The 17405-nt window shown below is 49.2% G+C and overlaps 1 protein-coding gene across 8 annotated transcripts in view; it reads right to left on the bottom strand.

The window, feature by feature from the left end:
• Positions 1-17405, bottom strand: part of Ufsp1 (UFM1 specific peptidase 1) — a 186243-nt gene that overhangs the window by 40890 nt on the left and 127948 nt on the right. For 7 of the 8 annotated variants that reach the window (XR_011509619.1, XM_070528967.1, XM_070528969.1 and 4 more), the window contains one exon: positions 9506-9585. The exons of the other annotated variant lie outside the window; for it this stretch is intronic. Coding sequence is in view for 6 of the 7 variants with exons in the window: in XM_070528967.1 (XP_070385068.1) it covers positions 9506-9585 (80 nt within the window). In the remaining variant the exon portion in view is untranslated. The remainder of the gene's footprint in view (positions 1-9505; positions 9586-17405) is intronic. 8 annotated transcript variants of the gene reach the window in all.

Here is a 17405-nt window from a genome sequence, read left to right as displayed (position 1 = left end):
TCAGAAGACACCGTTATACCTGCCTGGTCTTCCACTCTTGTCAGTATCTGTTGTGACTATGTTGACGACGGCACAGTACTCTTCGCTCCGTCTGAACTCTCAGTTAGCCGCCGTTCACTACCCCTGTCATTCGCCGTCGTCGAGTTCAAAGCTGACGCCTCTCTCATGTGAGTCTCAACCCCATCGGATGAACCAATTACTTTACGCCGCCGTGAAAACCTTGGCAGAGCAGAGCCACTGACCTCATCTTCAATATTTGACACGATGGACTCCACTTATATTGCTGCTCTCGAGGCATCGCGTCCTCAGTCACTGCCGCGTTCTTTTACGCCAGCTATTGCCAGTGACCTTACGACGACACAGCGCGACGAACTTCGCTTGCTCCAAGGCTTCTCTTCCTCTTTTGATGGCCAAGCAACATCACTCGGCCGTACAACGACTGTTTCGCACACTATAGACACTGGGAACTATGCACCAATTCGACAGCGTCTCTACCGAGTATCGGCAACTGAAAGACGCGTTATCAATGACCAAGCGAACGATATGCTCAATCGCGGTGTCATTCAGCCTTCTAGTGATCCTTGGGCATCACCAGTCGTCCTAGTTAAAAAAAAAGACGGCACCATACGATTTTGCGTCGATTATCGAAGGCTTAACAAGATTACAAGAAAGGATGTATACCCGTTGCCACGGATTGACGACGCGCTTGACTGTTTGCAAGGAGCGGAGGTTTTATGCGAAGCATACTAGCCGCACAACCGCGCTCTTCCTTGCTGCGCCGCGCGCGGCCGCGTAGCTACCATATGACGTCATAACAGCTGCAAAAGCAGAGGCTCAACTCGTGCGCTCGCTTGCGGCCGCGTAGCCGGGTCTCAGCTCGTGCGGTCGCACAGATGGTACTGCGGCCTAACTCTTACTCCTCCCGCTATACCAGGTTACCAATACCGCTATACCAGCGGTATAGCGGTATTGGTAGCGGTAGAGCGTATTTATTGGTTTGAAAATAAAGGAATCAGCAGAGTAACGCATGAGTTGTTCCTTCGTCTAGCCGAACCAAATATAGCCAAGCAACAGCAGTTCACCACGCTAAACAGTGGTTCAACAAATAAAATAAAGGCTAGTATGCTTCGCATCCTGGGCTTAATCTTAGCTAAGCCACAGCCATTTTCTCCTCCTTAGATCTCCGCTCTGGCTACTGGCAGGTGCCCATGGCTGATGCTGACTGTTCTAAAACCACGTTTGTAACACCAGATGGCTTGTATGAATTTACTGTGATGGCGTTCGGTCTGTGCAATGCGCCCGCCACCTTCGAACGCATGATGGACGACATCCTACGCGGCCTGAAGTGGCATACTTGCCTCTGCTACCTTGACGACGTTGTCGTCTTTTCCCCTGATTTTCCGACCCATCTTCGGCGTTTACATCAAGTTTTGAACTGTCTCCGGAATGCTGGTCTCCAGCTTAACTTAGGAAAGTGGCGATTTGCAGCTCGAAAACTGACTATATTAGGCCACGTTTTCTCCAAAGAAGGCATTCTTCCTGATCATGATAAACTTCGCGCCGTATCCGAATTTCCGAAGCCCGAACTTAAAGGCACTACGCAGCTTCATTGGCCTATGCTCCTATTTTCAACGTTTCGTTCGCAATTTCGCTACTGTGATCGCACCACTTAACCAACTTCTCCAAGGCGACAATGTACTTTCTGCTTGGTCGGAAGCCTCTGATGATGCCTTTATGACTCTTCGTCATCTACTCACGTCTCCGCCAGCCTAGCGCCATTTTGATCCAAGCGCACCTACAGAACTTCACACTGACGCCAGTGGTGTCGGCCTTGGTGCCGTGCTCGCACAACGCAAGAACACTAATGCCGAATACGTAGTTGCTTATGCTAGTCGTGCCCTTACGAAACCTGAGGCAATTACTCAGTCACAGAAAAAGAGTGCCTGGCAATCGTATGGGCTCTTCAAAAATTTCGTCCATATCTCTACGGTCGACGCTTTGACGTGGTGACGGATCATCATGCTCTTTGCTGGTTGTCCAACCTAAAAGACCCGTCGGGCCGCCTCGCTCGGTGGGCCCTCCGAATCCAGGAATATGATATCCGTGTCGTCTATCGTTCTGGACGCAAACACTCTGACGTCGATGCCCTCTCGCGCTCCCCAGTTACTTCAGACAGCAGCACTTCTATACCTACAGACATGACATCTCATCACTTGACATCGTGGACGTGGCATCGGAGCAACGAAAAGACCCATGGATCGTCATGATATTCGACTTTTTGTGAAATCCTCGGGCAACTTCGGCACCCCGAGCGTTACGCCGACAGGCACAGCATTTCACAATCCGCGACGGACTTTTATACCGCCGCAACTACCACAATGACGGCTGCAAATGGCTCTTAGTAGTGCCTCACCCCCTACGACAAGATTTGTGCTCCGCTTTTCATTCTGACCCGCAGTGTGGTCACGGCGGAGCGTCAAAAACCTACACACGGCTTCGCCTACGATATTATTGGCGAGGGATGTACACCTTCGTCCACAAATACGTGCGCTCCTGCAATGCCTGCCAGCGACGCAAATGTGTCCCGCATCTCTCCACCGCACCTCTCCAACCACTTCCCTGCCCAGCTCAGCCATTCGACCGCGTCGGCATTGATATATACGGGCCTCTTCCATTTACTGGCGCTGACAACCGATGGATTGTTGTCGCCGTAGATAATTTGACACGTTATGCTCAAACCGCCGCCTTGCCTGCCGCATCAGCAAAAGACATCGCCTCGTTCATTCTAAACAACTTCGTTATCCGCCATGGCGCCCCTCGTGAACTGTTGCGCGATCGGGGCCGCGTATTCCTCTCGGACGTCCTGCAGTCACTCCTATCTGAATTCCAAATTATTCACCGCACTACTACTGCTTATCATCCACAGACCAATGGCTTCACAGAACGATTCAACAGAACTCTTGGTGACATGCTATCAATGTATGTTGCATGTGACCACTCCAACTGGGATCTTGTACTTCCGTTCGTCACTTACGCATATAACACTGCCTCTCAAGCCACTACCGGATTCTCGCCATTCTTGCAGCAGAACTGCAGCGACTACGAGCAATTCGCCGGCGGGCTGAACGGAGATACAGGAGAACTAAATCCATCCATGATCTCCGAGAGGCAAGGCGGATGCAAAAGAAGATTCAACGTCGCATCGATGCACTACAATCTCAAAGATGGAAACGTTTCTGTGAGTCCTTGGATCCACGTCAGCGATTATCTCAAATATGGAGAACCGTGCGTGGGCTTCGCGTATCACCACAACAGCGTGTCCCTTTCAAAGCCCTCGCTTTGCACCAAGGTCGCAGCGAAATTGACATTGCTGAAGAATTTTGCTCAAGACTTTCCAGCTTGCAGTTCCAACGCGCAATCACACCATGTGCTACTCCTGTGCCACGGGATTCCCGCATGGATGTAATTTTTTCGCTGGAGGAGCTTGAAGCGGCACTGGCGACTTGCAGGCGCTCTTCGTCACCTGGCCCGGACGGGGTTACCTATGCGGCGCTCGCCAATCTTGGGCAGACAGCACGACTCATGCTACTAAACCATTACAACGAGTCTTGGCGCAACGGTTTGGTTCCACGTGACTGGAAATGCAGCCGCTTGGTTCCACTTCTCAAACCTGGCAAATCACCGTTAAACTTCTCATCGTACCGCCCCATCGCTCTGGCCAGCTGCATAGGGAAAATAATGGAACGCATGATTTTGACTCGCCTGGAATGGTACCTGGAAAGTTACAACGTGTACCCAGATGCTATGGCTGGCTTCCTGCGTGGGCGCTCATCCATAGATAATGTCATCGATTTGGTTACATTCGTTCAGCATCAAAAACGCCGGAAACGACTCACTGCTGCATTATTCCTAGACATAAAAGGCGCCTATGATAATACAGCACATTATGCCATTATAAATGCTCTTACTGAAGCCGGAATCGGAGGCCGCACTTTTCAGTGGCTGTGCAGTTATTTGACCGACAGGCATTTCTTCGTGATGACCGAGGATGGCGCCACGACTCAACACCAAACGTGCCGTGGAGTACCACAAGGCGGAGTGTTGAGCCCGACGCTTTTCAACCTAGTGCTCGTTGGCCTAGTCCGATCCTTGCCCAACACAGTTCAGGTATCAATATATGCCGACGATATCTGCATTTGGGCGTCTGCCGTAACACGGCTGCAGGTACGAGCACGGCTGCAAAAGGCAGCTACGATAACATCTCTGTACTTGCGAAAACAGAACTTAGAGCTGTCTTCAGAGAAATGCTGCCTTGTTACATTCACTCGGAAGGAAATGAAGCGTTACAGTGTAAAGGTCAATGGGCAAGCAGTAGCAAATGCACAAAACACCGCTTTTTAGGGGTAATTATTGACCGAGACCTATCATGGAGCCCGCATGTTTCATACCTGAAGAAGAGATTATGGACAATAATACATCTCCTCAAATTTCTCGGCGCAAAGTAATGGGGCACTTCGGTGCGGTCAATGCTGCAGCTGTATAACGCCTTGTTCCTCGGCTTCGCAAGATACAGCCTCCCTGTGATTGGCAACACCTGCAAAACAAACCTGCGTGTACTCCAGGGACTACAAGCTCAGGCCCTAAGGACGTGTCTCGGTCTTCCGAGGTGTGCGTCTACAGCCGCAACGATCGTCAAAGCTCGAGATCACCCAATATCAACGTACTTGGCAACCGACGCTCTCAGGGCGCATATTCGGCACGTTGCCCGATTACCTTCTCACCATCTTACCGCTCTACCCACAGAAAGGCCACACACAACCTTCAGTCGTTTAATTGATGCCAATCGCCCCTCATTGCCATCGAACTACATGCCTGCAGCAAGACCATCCTTACCTTTATGGTGCCTGCACAGACCTGACATACGCCTCACCATCCCAGGAATCATGAAGAAAGCCAACATGTCCTCGTTTGCCCTTAAGCAGGCCACGTTAGAACATTTACATGAGGTGCACAGTGGCCGCGTACACGTTTACATCGACGGTTCAGTTACATCTGCAAGCGCAGCTGCCGCTGTGCTGATACCAAGAAGATCCGTCAAGATACAGCTAAAGACGTCACATGTATCATCAACGACAGCTGCTGAACTCGTAGCCCTGCGTGCGGCTCTTCATTTTATTAAGGAGGAACCATCCCAGGCATGGTCAATCTTCTGTGATTCCAAGGCAGCCCTACAGAGTGTACTCTCAGCACTGCGCCATGGATCACATGAGCAGCTCGCCGCAGAGATCAGAGAAGTCCACCATCGACTAGTTGACGAAGGACACGATATAATATATCAGTGGTTGCCTAGTCACTGTGGCATACATGGCAATGATCGAGCAGACGCAGCTGCCCGATCTGCCCATGACGGCGTCAACTGCGTTGCCATTCCTCTTTCGAGAGCCGACGCAGCGAAAAAACTTGCCACACTTGCGCGTGACCTGACATTAGCCCAGTGGAATTCACCCGATTTCACAAGTGCACGCCTCCATACTCTGGACCCTAATTTACAGCTCCATATTCCGTCCGAGCTTCCACGACGTGACTGCACCCTTCTTATCCGTCTATGGCTTGGAGTAGCATTTTCAAATGCCTACTCTTTCCTTATCGGAATGGCCAACAGCCCACTGTGTGACTTCTGCGGGTGCAACGAAACGATCGAGCATCTTCTTTGTCAGTGCTCTCGTTTTAACCTACAAAGAACTGTCCTCTCAGCCACCTTAGACCAACTGGACAAGCGCCCAATGACAGAAGACAAGATCCTTGGAACCTGGCCTACGCGAACATCAGCGCGATCCGCTATGAAGGCGCTGCTGCGATACTTGAAAGACACGGGACTTTCTGACAAATTGTGACAGTACACTGTGTGGCGCAGGACTGTACGGTGACACTGCGTAAGACTAGGAATGCCTTTGCGGGTTGCGTGACAGTGCCCACAGAAATAGTTCGTGTGTACGTGCGTGTGTGTGCTTAGGTTTTTTTTTCCTTTTTTTATCCTTCTTTCTTTCTCACCTATTGCATCCCCTTTCCCTTCCCCCAGAACAGGGTAGCCAACCGGAGATAATCTCTGGTTAACCTCCCTGTCTTTCCTTTGCCTTTCTCTCTCTCTCTCTTGCTGCTTTACGGCCGCCATCCCTCCGGCACCATTGATACTGTTCTCCCGTACCGGCCGGACCCTGTGTGAATGTTCACCTGTTTCTGCGATTGCTCAGCATGTCGAGAAATGCCGACAACTCGCCCGTTCGTTGACGTCTGCTCAACAGTGCCGCCAAAAAGAGCGCCATGACCTCAATCCTCCTCATAACCCCTCCCCGTCGACTTACTTGTGTGGCTTTGGGTCCCGCCTGTTGCAGCTCCTGGCCTTTCGTCCAAGCTCCTCCCGAAGTACCACGGGCCCTACCGCGTGGTTGCACAAACATCACCAGTGAACTACGTGGTAGAACCCGTATCGCCATCTCCCGATCTGCGTCGTCGGGAGCGAGAGACTGTGCACATTCACCGGCTGAAGGAGTATTACGATCCGCCCACCTCTTCCTAGGTCGCCAGGATGGCTACTCTTCGTATCCGGGGGTGATGGTGACGGAGAAGATCGGCAGGCTGAAAAGCCCCGTTGCCATCGCGTGGCACGTACCCTGTTCGTTCGCTGGCTGCGCCCTACCTGCTGGTGCTGATTTTGTCGCTGCTGCTCTACCAGCCGAATAAACCACCCTTTACAATATATATATAGCTTTCATTGATTACGAGAAAGCGTTTGATAGCTAAAACCTCAGGAGTCATGGAGGCATTAAGGAATCAGGGTGTAGACGAGCCGTATGTAAAAATACTGAAAGATATCTATAGCGGCTCCACAGCCACCGCAGTCCTCCATAAAGAAAGCAACAAAATCCTAATAAAGAAAGGCGTCAGGCAGGGAGATATGATCTCTCCAATGCTATTCACAGCGTGTTTACAGGAGGTATTCAGAGACCTAGATTGGGAAGAATTGGGGATTTAATGGAGAACAGCTTAGTAACTTGCGATTCGCTGATGATATTGCCTTGTTTAGTAACTCAGGGGACCAACTGCAATGCATGCTCACTGACCTGGAGAGGCAAAGCCAAAGGGTGGGTCTAAAAATTAATCTGCAGAAAATTAAAGTCATGTTTAACAGTCTCGGAAGAGAATAGCAGTTTACAATAGGGAGCGAGGCACTGGAATTGGTAAGGGAATACATCTACTTAGGGCAGGTAGTGACCACGGATCAGGATCATGAGAATGAAAAAATCAGAAGAATAAGAATGGCATGGAGTGCGTTTGGCAGGCATTCTCAGATCGTGAACAGCAGGTTGCCATTATCCCTCAAGAAAAAAAGTGTGTAACAGCGGTTTCTTACCGATACTCACCTACGGGGCAGAAACCTTTAGACTTACGAAAAGAGTTCTACTCAAATTGAGGACGACGCAACGCGCTATGGAAAGAAAAATGATGGGTGTAACGTTAAGGAATAAGAAAAGAGGAGATTTGGCGAGGGGAAAGACGCCAGTTAATGAAATCTTAGTTGAAATCAAGCAAAGGAAATGGGCCTGGGCTGGACATGTAATGAGGAGGGAAGATAACCGATGGTCATTAAGGGTTACGGACTGGATTAAAGAGGAAGGAAGCGTAGCAGGTGGCGGCAGAAAGTTAGGCGGGCGGATGAGATTAAGTTTGCAGGGACAACATGGCCACAATTAGCACATGACCGTGGTAGTTGGAGAAATATGGGAGAGGCCTTTGCCCTGCAGTGGGCGTAACCAGGCTGACGATGATGATGTCAGTAGAATCAGTCTAAGCTCATTTCGTATATCTCAAATGCCTGAAAACAAGGTTGAATCATCCGCGATATACGAGTTTTGCTGATCACAAGAGGTGGCCCAATTGTTCTAACATCGTGGTTTCGGAGTCTCCCGTAGGCATGCGGCCATGAAACCGGCTAGATACACGATATATTTTCGGCGAACACAATAGTCCCATAAGAAATCTGATTGACTTAGTCACTGAATCTACTGCAGCGCGCCATTTACACGCAGTCATAAGTAACTTCATTACGTCACGTAAACTATTGTAACAGGTCATTTATTTCCTCCATAGATCAACAAAAACCTTGAAGAGCTTATGAAACAATAAACAATCCTACAGGAAATACAATTCACGTAATTAAAGAAACTATTGCAGCACATCATATTCTTACTTCCTTCATCATTTTCTATCTCGATGATAATAATGCTACACAATGTTTTACTAAGGTTATTAAGTATTTCTGGGTAGTATCTTCATGTCGTCTTGTCATAATTAGTTTAGCGTATCTGTTTTCCTCAACATTACTTTTTTTTTTCTCACAACTACTCAAGGATCTCAAAGATCAGTACAGTATATTGGAACAGTAGCCTCATTTTCTAAATATCTAGCCTGCTCTAAGCATCTTCCCTACTGATATGGTTTAGACCAGTGCTATTACAACCTATTTTACAATTATTGTAAATAAATTTTTGACAAGTTCTTTCCTATTATGCGAACAAGAGCCATACACAGTAATCTTTTAGGACAGAACATATCCAACTAATGATTTGTAGGTTACCAGTCGAAGATGTACCGGAGCGTTCCCTTTTAGCCCTGTATTGGCCAACGTATCATATATGCTAAAGTGAATTTGATTTAAAATGCTTGTTTATGCGCAGAAAACTTCATACAAAGTTTACATTTACGTTCTTGGCATGCCGTAACCGGCTATCTGAACTATCCAGCCATAGATAGTTCAACAAACTAAGCAGTATTTGAATACTTGCGATAATAATTAAATTATACCTCCAGTAACATTTCACAACTTGCTTGTTTTTATACAAGTGTACTTTCCAAGTCTAGAAATAAAGGTGAACATTTTGTTCCAAGTGTTCTTCATGCAGAACTGTGTCTCGGCATTACAGGATTAATTTGTACAGTGTAAGATATTTTAGTTGAGTGTTCGATATAAACCCGTCTGGTGAGGAAACTACATAACTGAAATAAAGCACACCGACAATTTAAAATAATTTTGATAGACCTTTTAGGGCCTACACGGGTCCCTTATTCACAATGTCAATGTGACCCGCATGGGCCTCGAAACCTCAGTTGACATTATTTCATTTTATTTTTATTTGCCGAGGGTTAGATTTTTCAAGCAAACTTATCAAGGCAGAAATATGGAAATAATTCAGTGTGCTCTTACCGGTAAAAACTGCTACAAATGATAAGATGCCATGAATAATCTATCTTTGTTACTTCGACAAACCTGGAGACGTCTTTGCAAAATTTCTCTGAATGATTTACATTTAGCCCTGGTGCCTACATTCATAAAAGTTCAATGAGAGCCTTTTCTCAAGAATTACGAACCAGTGTCTATCTTGTTCAAGGCCTTCTAGACTCGTCCATCACACACAGGTGAAAATTGCCAGCTGTCACTAATACTCACAAGAACAAGTAGATGGGATTTTCCCGATGATGTGCAGCAGACTCCAAGAATGCCCTTTGAAGATGCGTCAGAGTCGCCACCTATTTGGGATTCAATGAAAACCAGTCAGCGGAAAGCTATTGAATGTGGAAAGTTTCAAAACAGAGCATGCAAGCTCTCTGCGCAGGTTTGCATGTCAACACCTTGCTTGGCCGTTGCCTCCAAGACCTCACCCCCTTACTTGTACAAACGGGCGTGATGCAGACGAGGTGTTGTAAGATTAATTTTGGGAATGTCTATCTCAGAAGCATTATGTGCTTAGGCTGCTAAGACCCAGCCAAATGACCCCAGTGACAATCAAAATATACTAAAATGCTCAAACTGTCTTAAGGAGCAGAAGCTTGATGTGGGCGAGTTGGTTTTGCATACTTGAAGAAAAGAGCGCTGCGAAGACGCGGACTAAAAAAGGAACATGCACGACGGACAAGGCGCTTAAGGAAGACTAAACAATTTCATCAGTCACTGCTTTAGCACCACCAGTTTCGATGTACAAAACAAATACAGTAAAATACTACTGATACGTTTTTAGCTTGCTACGAAAAAAGTGTATACAATAAAAAAATGAAACATTTTATAACGCTTGCAACAGCACTACTCATGAAACAAAAATTATGCGAGCCTCATGCACTGTGGGAATCGAGGTACACGCGAAGCTTTCTGTACTGTTTGCTTTGATTGCGAATAATAGCGGTGATGTCGACGGCGAATGGTAAATTTCGTTAACGTTTAGTCCAACAGGAGAGTGGTGAGTTGATGTTAACCGTTACCTTGCGTACACCCCTGCTGGTTGTCTCCATAGTACAAGAACACGCACTGTGCGCCATACTTGATAATCTTTGAGAGGGTTGAGCATATTCATTATCGCACATGGCACATCGTGCCATGGCAGAAGTATAAAAATTGAATTATGGGGCTGTACTTGCCAAAATCACAATCGCATTAATTTTGATACCATGGTGTTCTTCAACGTGCCCCGAAGTGCACCAGCGCGTTTTATTTCGACCACGTCGAAATGCGGCTGCCGAGGTCGGGATCAAACCCGTGTCTTCAAGCAATGCGTCTCCTTGTTCCGTCCTTCCTTGTTTGCGCCAAAGCGCTCACATTTATGGTCTGGTAAGCAATACCATATCCGCAAACCTACTGCGGCGGGCACAGAAGTGTTGATTTCACGTGTGGCTGCTTCCGTAGTGTCGCCTAGACCATATGGTGCGCTTCAATGTGGCTCTGCTTCTGTACGGCCTGCTTAAGTTGTCCGCTAGACAAATGAGCATGGAGCTTAATTTTCAGAAAAAGCAGAAACGTGCCGTACCTGGAACTTAAACTCATCCTGTTTGCCCGCAACCGCTTTCGTTTCTATTGGCCGATGTGTGATTCTCGCACCTGCCGGTCGCCACAATCATATCAATTTTATTATCGCTTCGTATTTCGAGAACATCACGAAAAGCACTTTGCCTCGTTTTAAATAAACGCAGTAGTAGCAGCGAGACGTGAATAACCCGCCTTAGTGACTATTCACGGTGTCTTGATCCCTCTGAAAACTGTGATACCACAAACCATGAACGGGATGGTGTGAACATCGCTCAGCAGTAGAAAAAATAGTTGTTAGCGTGCACTCATATCATATCACTTCGACTTTATATTACAATTTGATATGATAATTATCATAACTATCATAATTATTATGGTAACTGCGATAATCGCGTGACTCTCGCTTAGTAGTTACGCAACCAGAGATGTTCTTTTAATATGTGAATGAATGAATGTGTGTTGGTTAGTGGCGCAAGGGCCAGGTATGGCCAAAGAGCGCCATGCCAGTGTTAGTGGTTCGCAGTGGAGCGATGAATTATGAGAAGCAGATGTGACGTGGCTGTAAAGGGGCCTAACATAGTAGCCGTAATGTGCGTAAAATCTACATCTAATAAGATTATGGCAATGAATAATGAAGTGGTACTAGCTATGATCATGAAAAATGCATTGCGAAATAATGATACGATATACAAAATATGTCAGATGCAAGAATTGGCAAGAAGCACTAGTACCTAAATAGAGCCACTGAAACGCAAGGAACTCGAGGCATGTGCTATATTATACATTACCGCAGCAGCATCCTCTGGCGAGAGGATGTGCTACAAATTTCTCGGGCTAGTTACATGTAATACGACGTCATTCAGTAAATTTAGGACTGCTTTAATATGAAAAAGCGGTTCTTCAAGAAACATATAGGCATGGACAGGGACATTATAGCAGTATGGTAGAGGAAAATGATTATTTCTATATTTTTCGGCTTCCCGACACTCCTTGGGGACGTGGAGGACGGTCAGCCACTCACCACATCTACCACAAGTTGGTGATTCATCACCAGCCAGCAAAAAGCTGTGGGCGCCAGATATTCTGAGACGACAGAATATTTATTTATCTATTCATTCATTCATTCATTCATTCATTCATTCATTCATTCATTCATTCATTCATTCATTCATTTTCATGCTCTCAGGACCCAATGGTATTAGTGATAGGAGTGCTCCTACAATAAATTGTTAATTGCAACTTTAAAGGCGCTAGTATGTTCGATTGCAGCGACGGAAGCAGGAAGGTGGTTCCAGTCACTGCTTGTTTGCGCCAAAAAATAGCCATGGCAATTGTTAGTGCGACATAAAGGAATTTTAACCTTGAGTTTGTGATCGATCCTTGAAGACACGTAATCTGGAGGGAGGAAAAGATTGTTTTTAGATGTTCGGTTAGTGTAAAAAATTTTGTGATATAGGATTAGCTGGAATTAATTAAATTTTGGGGTTTTACGTGCCAAAACCACTTTCTGATTAAGAGGCACGCCGTAGCGGAGGACTCCAGAAATTTCGACCCCCTGGGGTTATTTAAGGAGCAACTACATCTAAGTACACGGGTGTTTTCGCATTTCGCCCTCATCTAAATGCGGCCGCCGTGGCCGGGTTTCCATCACGCGACCTCGTGCACAGCAGCCCAACACCCCAGCCAATGAGCAACCATGGCGGGTCTTTAAGTGGAAGCACTTACGGCGTGACCGAAGGGTCGGTAGACCTAAATTAGCTTTCATCGAAGAAACGCTCGCGTAGCGAGAGTAATTTGAGAGCACATATCGGGCAGCGCGGTTGTGAACGGATTCAAGGGCGGTGATTTACGCAAAGCTAGATCGGTCCCGAATAGAGCAAGCATATTCTAGTTTTGATCTAACTAGTGTTGCGTAAACTTTAATATTTAAATCGGAGAGAACAAAGGGAAAAATTCGCCGTAGAAATCCAAGCATGCGATTAGGGTTGCTAAATACATGGCTTAGGCCTGTTCCCGCATATGTGGGACTTGGAACCCAGCATGGACGTTATGGAAGGAGAAGAAATTACTCAAGAAGGAGCATGCGACCCGGGATGAAAGGCGGCTTACGGCTGCTGGCCCGGCAGGCGCAGGGAAGAATCAAGGCGGTGGAAATACGCGTGGCAGACGAAGGGACAGCGGCCGCACCACGCGACGCGTCCCCGCTGCTTCGAGGCTTCCTCGACTGCCGAGGGACACTTTTCGCATCATTGTCAGACCCCGAGACGGCCATAATGTAAACAAGGTTACTAAAATACGCTTTGAGCAAGCCTTGGCCATCGCGGCATCCTTGGCTCCGGCCGCAATCGAAGAGGACGCGATATGTCCCAGTGGAGTTCAGAGCATTTTTGTGGAGTGCACTCGGCACGAGAAAAACGCAGACGCGTACGGCCGAGCGCAACAAATCAGGATCAGCGAAGGCGCGTTTGGGGTGGCGACGTACCTGGCCCCACCCGAAAATACGAGTAAGAAGTCGACGCGGAAGTGAGCGAGGCTCAACTCAGAGCGAGAATTGCAAATCATCGGAATCCGGGCGCTTTGGAGGCCAGGCGGATCAAGAACACCACGGCGGTGGTGGTGCTTTTCGAGGGTATGAGGGTGCCCAACTACGAGGCATGCGGCGTGAGCACATTTTAACGCGATAGCGTTAAGGAGCTCGTGTCGCAGAAAAGCCGGTGTCGTCGGCGTCGGGTGTCGGCGTCGGCGGCGTTGACCGTGAGCGATAAATCACGGCAGGCGCTTCATAAATAAAAAGCAACTTCCGAGATTGGCCCGGTGGGAATCGAACCAGGGTCTCCGGAGTGTGAGACGGAGACGCTACCACTCAGCCACGAGTTCGATGCTTCCAAGCGGTGCAAACGCGCCTCTAGTGAATGCGGTGTTGCCTTCAAAACGAGCCGTGGCAAGTTATACTGCGGTGTATATCGGTAATTATGAACATGTAACGTACAGAAGTCACAATTACACGAGTTGCGAAGTGCGTTTCCGCTGCATTTCTTCTGCGCTTTCCGCACACGCAGAGCCATCTTGCGGCAAACACAGAAGACCCCCTCCTCTCAATGTACGGCGCTGCCCCGACAGGAGGCGCGCCGCGCGCGCATTGGGACCGCTGCCAGGCGCGTCGCTGGACTCCCTCTCCCCTGACGACGCTTCGCCGTGCTCCCGGTTTAGATCACTATCTATCTCTCTGCCCGTGCCGATCACGACGTTTGGCTGGCGTAGATCGTTTCCCCTCCGAGACACCGAGTTCTTTGGTTCGTTCCGTTCGCTCAGGCGCACGTTTCGTTGCCGCGCCGAACGCTGCGTTGCTCGACGCTCACCGCGTGATAGGTGGGCGCTAAGTCCGATGCGGGGCACATCGTAAGTGATCGCTGTGCCGTAGCGCATTGTCTTATACCCCTTGGCGGGTCGACGGGAACGCTGTCGCGTCCCACTCTTGAAGGCGAAGCTTAAGCGTCCTCCAATTTTTGCAGCACGCTCCAGCGACGCCACACGGAAGTCTGCTACGGGTGTGGAGGACTGGAACACCAGGCTGACGTGTATCCCAAGTAGGGAAGAAGCTTGGGCGTGTTGGTGGGGTATATAGAAACTGGGACACATAGCGCAAGAATGGCACAAGGACGAACACGGACGACGAGTGGAAAGTTAGCGCTCGTCCCGTGTTCCTGCTTCGTCCTTGTGCCATTCTTGCGCTATGTATCCCAGTTTGTGTGTCCCAACCCCAGAAGCAAGTGTTGTCTTGGGCCATCAGACATCGGGCATCGGGAACCTGGCATCGGGAACCGGACTGCTGGGGGAGTGATCACCATCCCATTCGGCTCGGCTTAGCCCCACAGAAAACCGAGCGCCTCCGTCGCCAATGTAGGGTGATCGAATGGGACACGTTTCGTGCTTCGTTATCAAGGGACGCTCTCGCCCCTCCATGCGACCCCATCCCAATGTTACAATAGGCGGTCAAAACAGCCACTTCAACGTCATGGGTCGAAGAATCTCGTCCGGCGCCAGATCTTCGTCTCCTACAGCTTTGGGCACAGCGTCGCCAGGCAGAGGTTCATGGCAGCCGACACCCAGATTCCGTGGAGGCTCAACTCCGCCACCGTCAGCTAACAGCTGCAGCTAGACGCCACGAACGCCGCCTCTCACGTCAACGCTGGTTGGCCTGGTGTTCTTCGCTAGGTCCAACCACTAGCGCCGCCTCGATTTGGAGAACGTTCCGAGCAATGGAAATTGGTGGACGCTCTCCTGACCCGGGTTCCAGCGCGTGCCTCGCGTCTGGCATAACCGCAGACGTCTTTGCATTTGATATAGCGCAGGCATTATTTCCCGGTTATGATACGCCGCCACCTGCGGTCTCCGCCCCATTTACGCTTCCGCCGAGTGCAGGGGCACTCCCATCAGCTCACGCTATCGCTGTGATGCAGTCTCCGTTCACGGTGCCTGAATTTCTCGCTGCAATAGACCAAGCCGAATTGAAGACTGCCCCGGGTCCTGACGGTGTGACCTATGAGGCGTTTAAAAACCTAGAAGGAGCCACCTTGAAAGATGTTCTTAGCTCGTTAAACGCTGCATGGCTGTCAGGAGAAGTACCGGAGCGCTGGCTGCAAGCAGCTATAATCGCCATCCCAAAGCCCGGCAAACCTCATGACAACATATCAAATCTTCGACCAATTTCTCTTATGAGTGCATTATGGAAATTGTTGGAATGCATGGTGGCTAACCGTCTACAGTGGTGGCTAGACGTACATCACTGGTATCATCCGTCGTAAGTTGGCTTCCGCCCCCACCTTGGTGCAGAAGACGGCCTAGGTCACTTGTCCTCTATGGTTTTGATTGGTGGCCGATCAACCCGAGTGAGGTCCCTGCTCGGCATGGATGTGCACAAGGCATACGACCACGTCAGCCACGCTGCCCTCGTTGAAGGGCTACGCTGGATTCACTTACCCGCCCACATATGCAACTTTATTCACACCTTTCTTACGTCTCGTGAATTCGCCATCAGCATCAACAAGGAGAATGTGGGATCTTTTCGGCCACATCGCGGTGTACCGCAAGGGTCAGTGCTGGCCCCCATACTTTTCAACATTAGCCTCCTACCCTTGGCATGTCGACTGGGCGACATTGCTGATCTGCACGCACTCATTTATGCGGATGACATCACAGTCTGGACCGTCCACCCATCTCTCTAAATTCAAGCCACAAGGTTGCAGCTAGCTCTTACAATTACACATCAATGGTGTTCTTTTCTGGGACTCACGTTGTCGCCTCAAAAGACGGCTCTGCTTCCGGTGGCGAATGCGCGCGGCCGCCGTGCGTTTACCACCACCCCTATCGTCCTTCTCTTGCACGGAAGCAGAATTCCAATCGTCAACTCACTCCGAGTCCTCGGCCTAGACCTGTACGATCCTGGCTCCGCCGGCCCCTGGATTCGCACAGCACGTCAGAAGACATCCCAAATGCTGCAACTCATCCGTAGGATTTCTCAAAAGTCAGGTGGTACCACAACCACCATCGCCCGCCTCCTCATACGTACTGTGCTACAGCCAAGATTGATATACCCAGCCCAGTTTCATCACATGACACGAGCAGAGTGGGACCGCTTGGAATCTATATATATCAATCGAGCAGCAATGCGGGTTATTACGGGCCTCCAACAAATTACGCCCATTCACGCACTCCAGGCTGAAGCGCAATTAAATACACTAGGCGAACTGGTCCACCAGCGTCGCCAAGCTTCTTCCGCAAAGTGCCATAATATCCCTGAAGCTGCAGCTCTTGAGAAGTATATGGCAGACGGTTCAGTGATGCCCTGCGATTCCTGCACGCCACGACCACCATGGCTTTATCAGCAAGTTACGGACAATCGGCCTCTGACTCGCATACACACACGATCCATTGGCCACCTTAGAAAGCCGAGTATAATAGCAAATAGCTCATCAGCTACCAGTGCAAGCTCTTCGTGCAGACATGTAGCGCATGTCGACGCTAGTGTGAGTGATGATCACGTCACCACGGCTATCGCTTGTCCGGAAATATTGTCAGAAATAGCAACCTGCTCGTATGCTTGCTCCCCTGCCTGGCCGTCGACACAGGCGGAGCTATTGGCAATCCGAGACGCAATATCCATCCTCTGTCCGCTGCTTCCGCCGTCTAGTAGACAAATTGACATCTTCACCGATTCCTCAGCTGCCATCCGTTGTCTGCGGCGTGTTCTGAATTCCGACGTTTTGGCACAGGAGATTCAGGACACAGTGGAGTACCCGTTGAGTGGAGTACCCGAGTACCCGAGCCGTAACAAAACTTCTCGTCCACTTCAATTGGCCCCCAGCTCTCCGGAGACAAGGCTCCTCACAGAAAAAGAAGACCTTCGGCGCGCTACGCGAGCACTTCTCCCACCAGGTGGCACCGACCTCCCTGGCGGCCTAGCGCGCTGGGAAGAGGTCTTGTTACGAAGGTTACGCCTCCGTGTCGCCCTCACACCTGCTGTAATCTGGTCATGGTCAGCACAGTACCGTGC

The sequence above is a fragment of the Dermacentor albipictus genome, unplaced genomic scaffold (assembly GCF_038994185.2).
Source record: "Dermacentor albipictus isolate Rhodes 1998 colony unplaced genomic scaffold, USDA_Dalb.pri_finalv2 scaffold_16, whole genome shotgun sequence".
NCBI classification, from domain to species: Eukaryota; Metazoa; Arthropoda; class Arachnida; order Ixodida; family Ixodidae; genus Dermacentor; species Dermacentor albipictus.
This window is presented reverse-complemented; position numbering and strand designations above follow the sequence as displayed.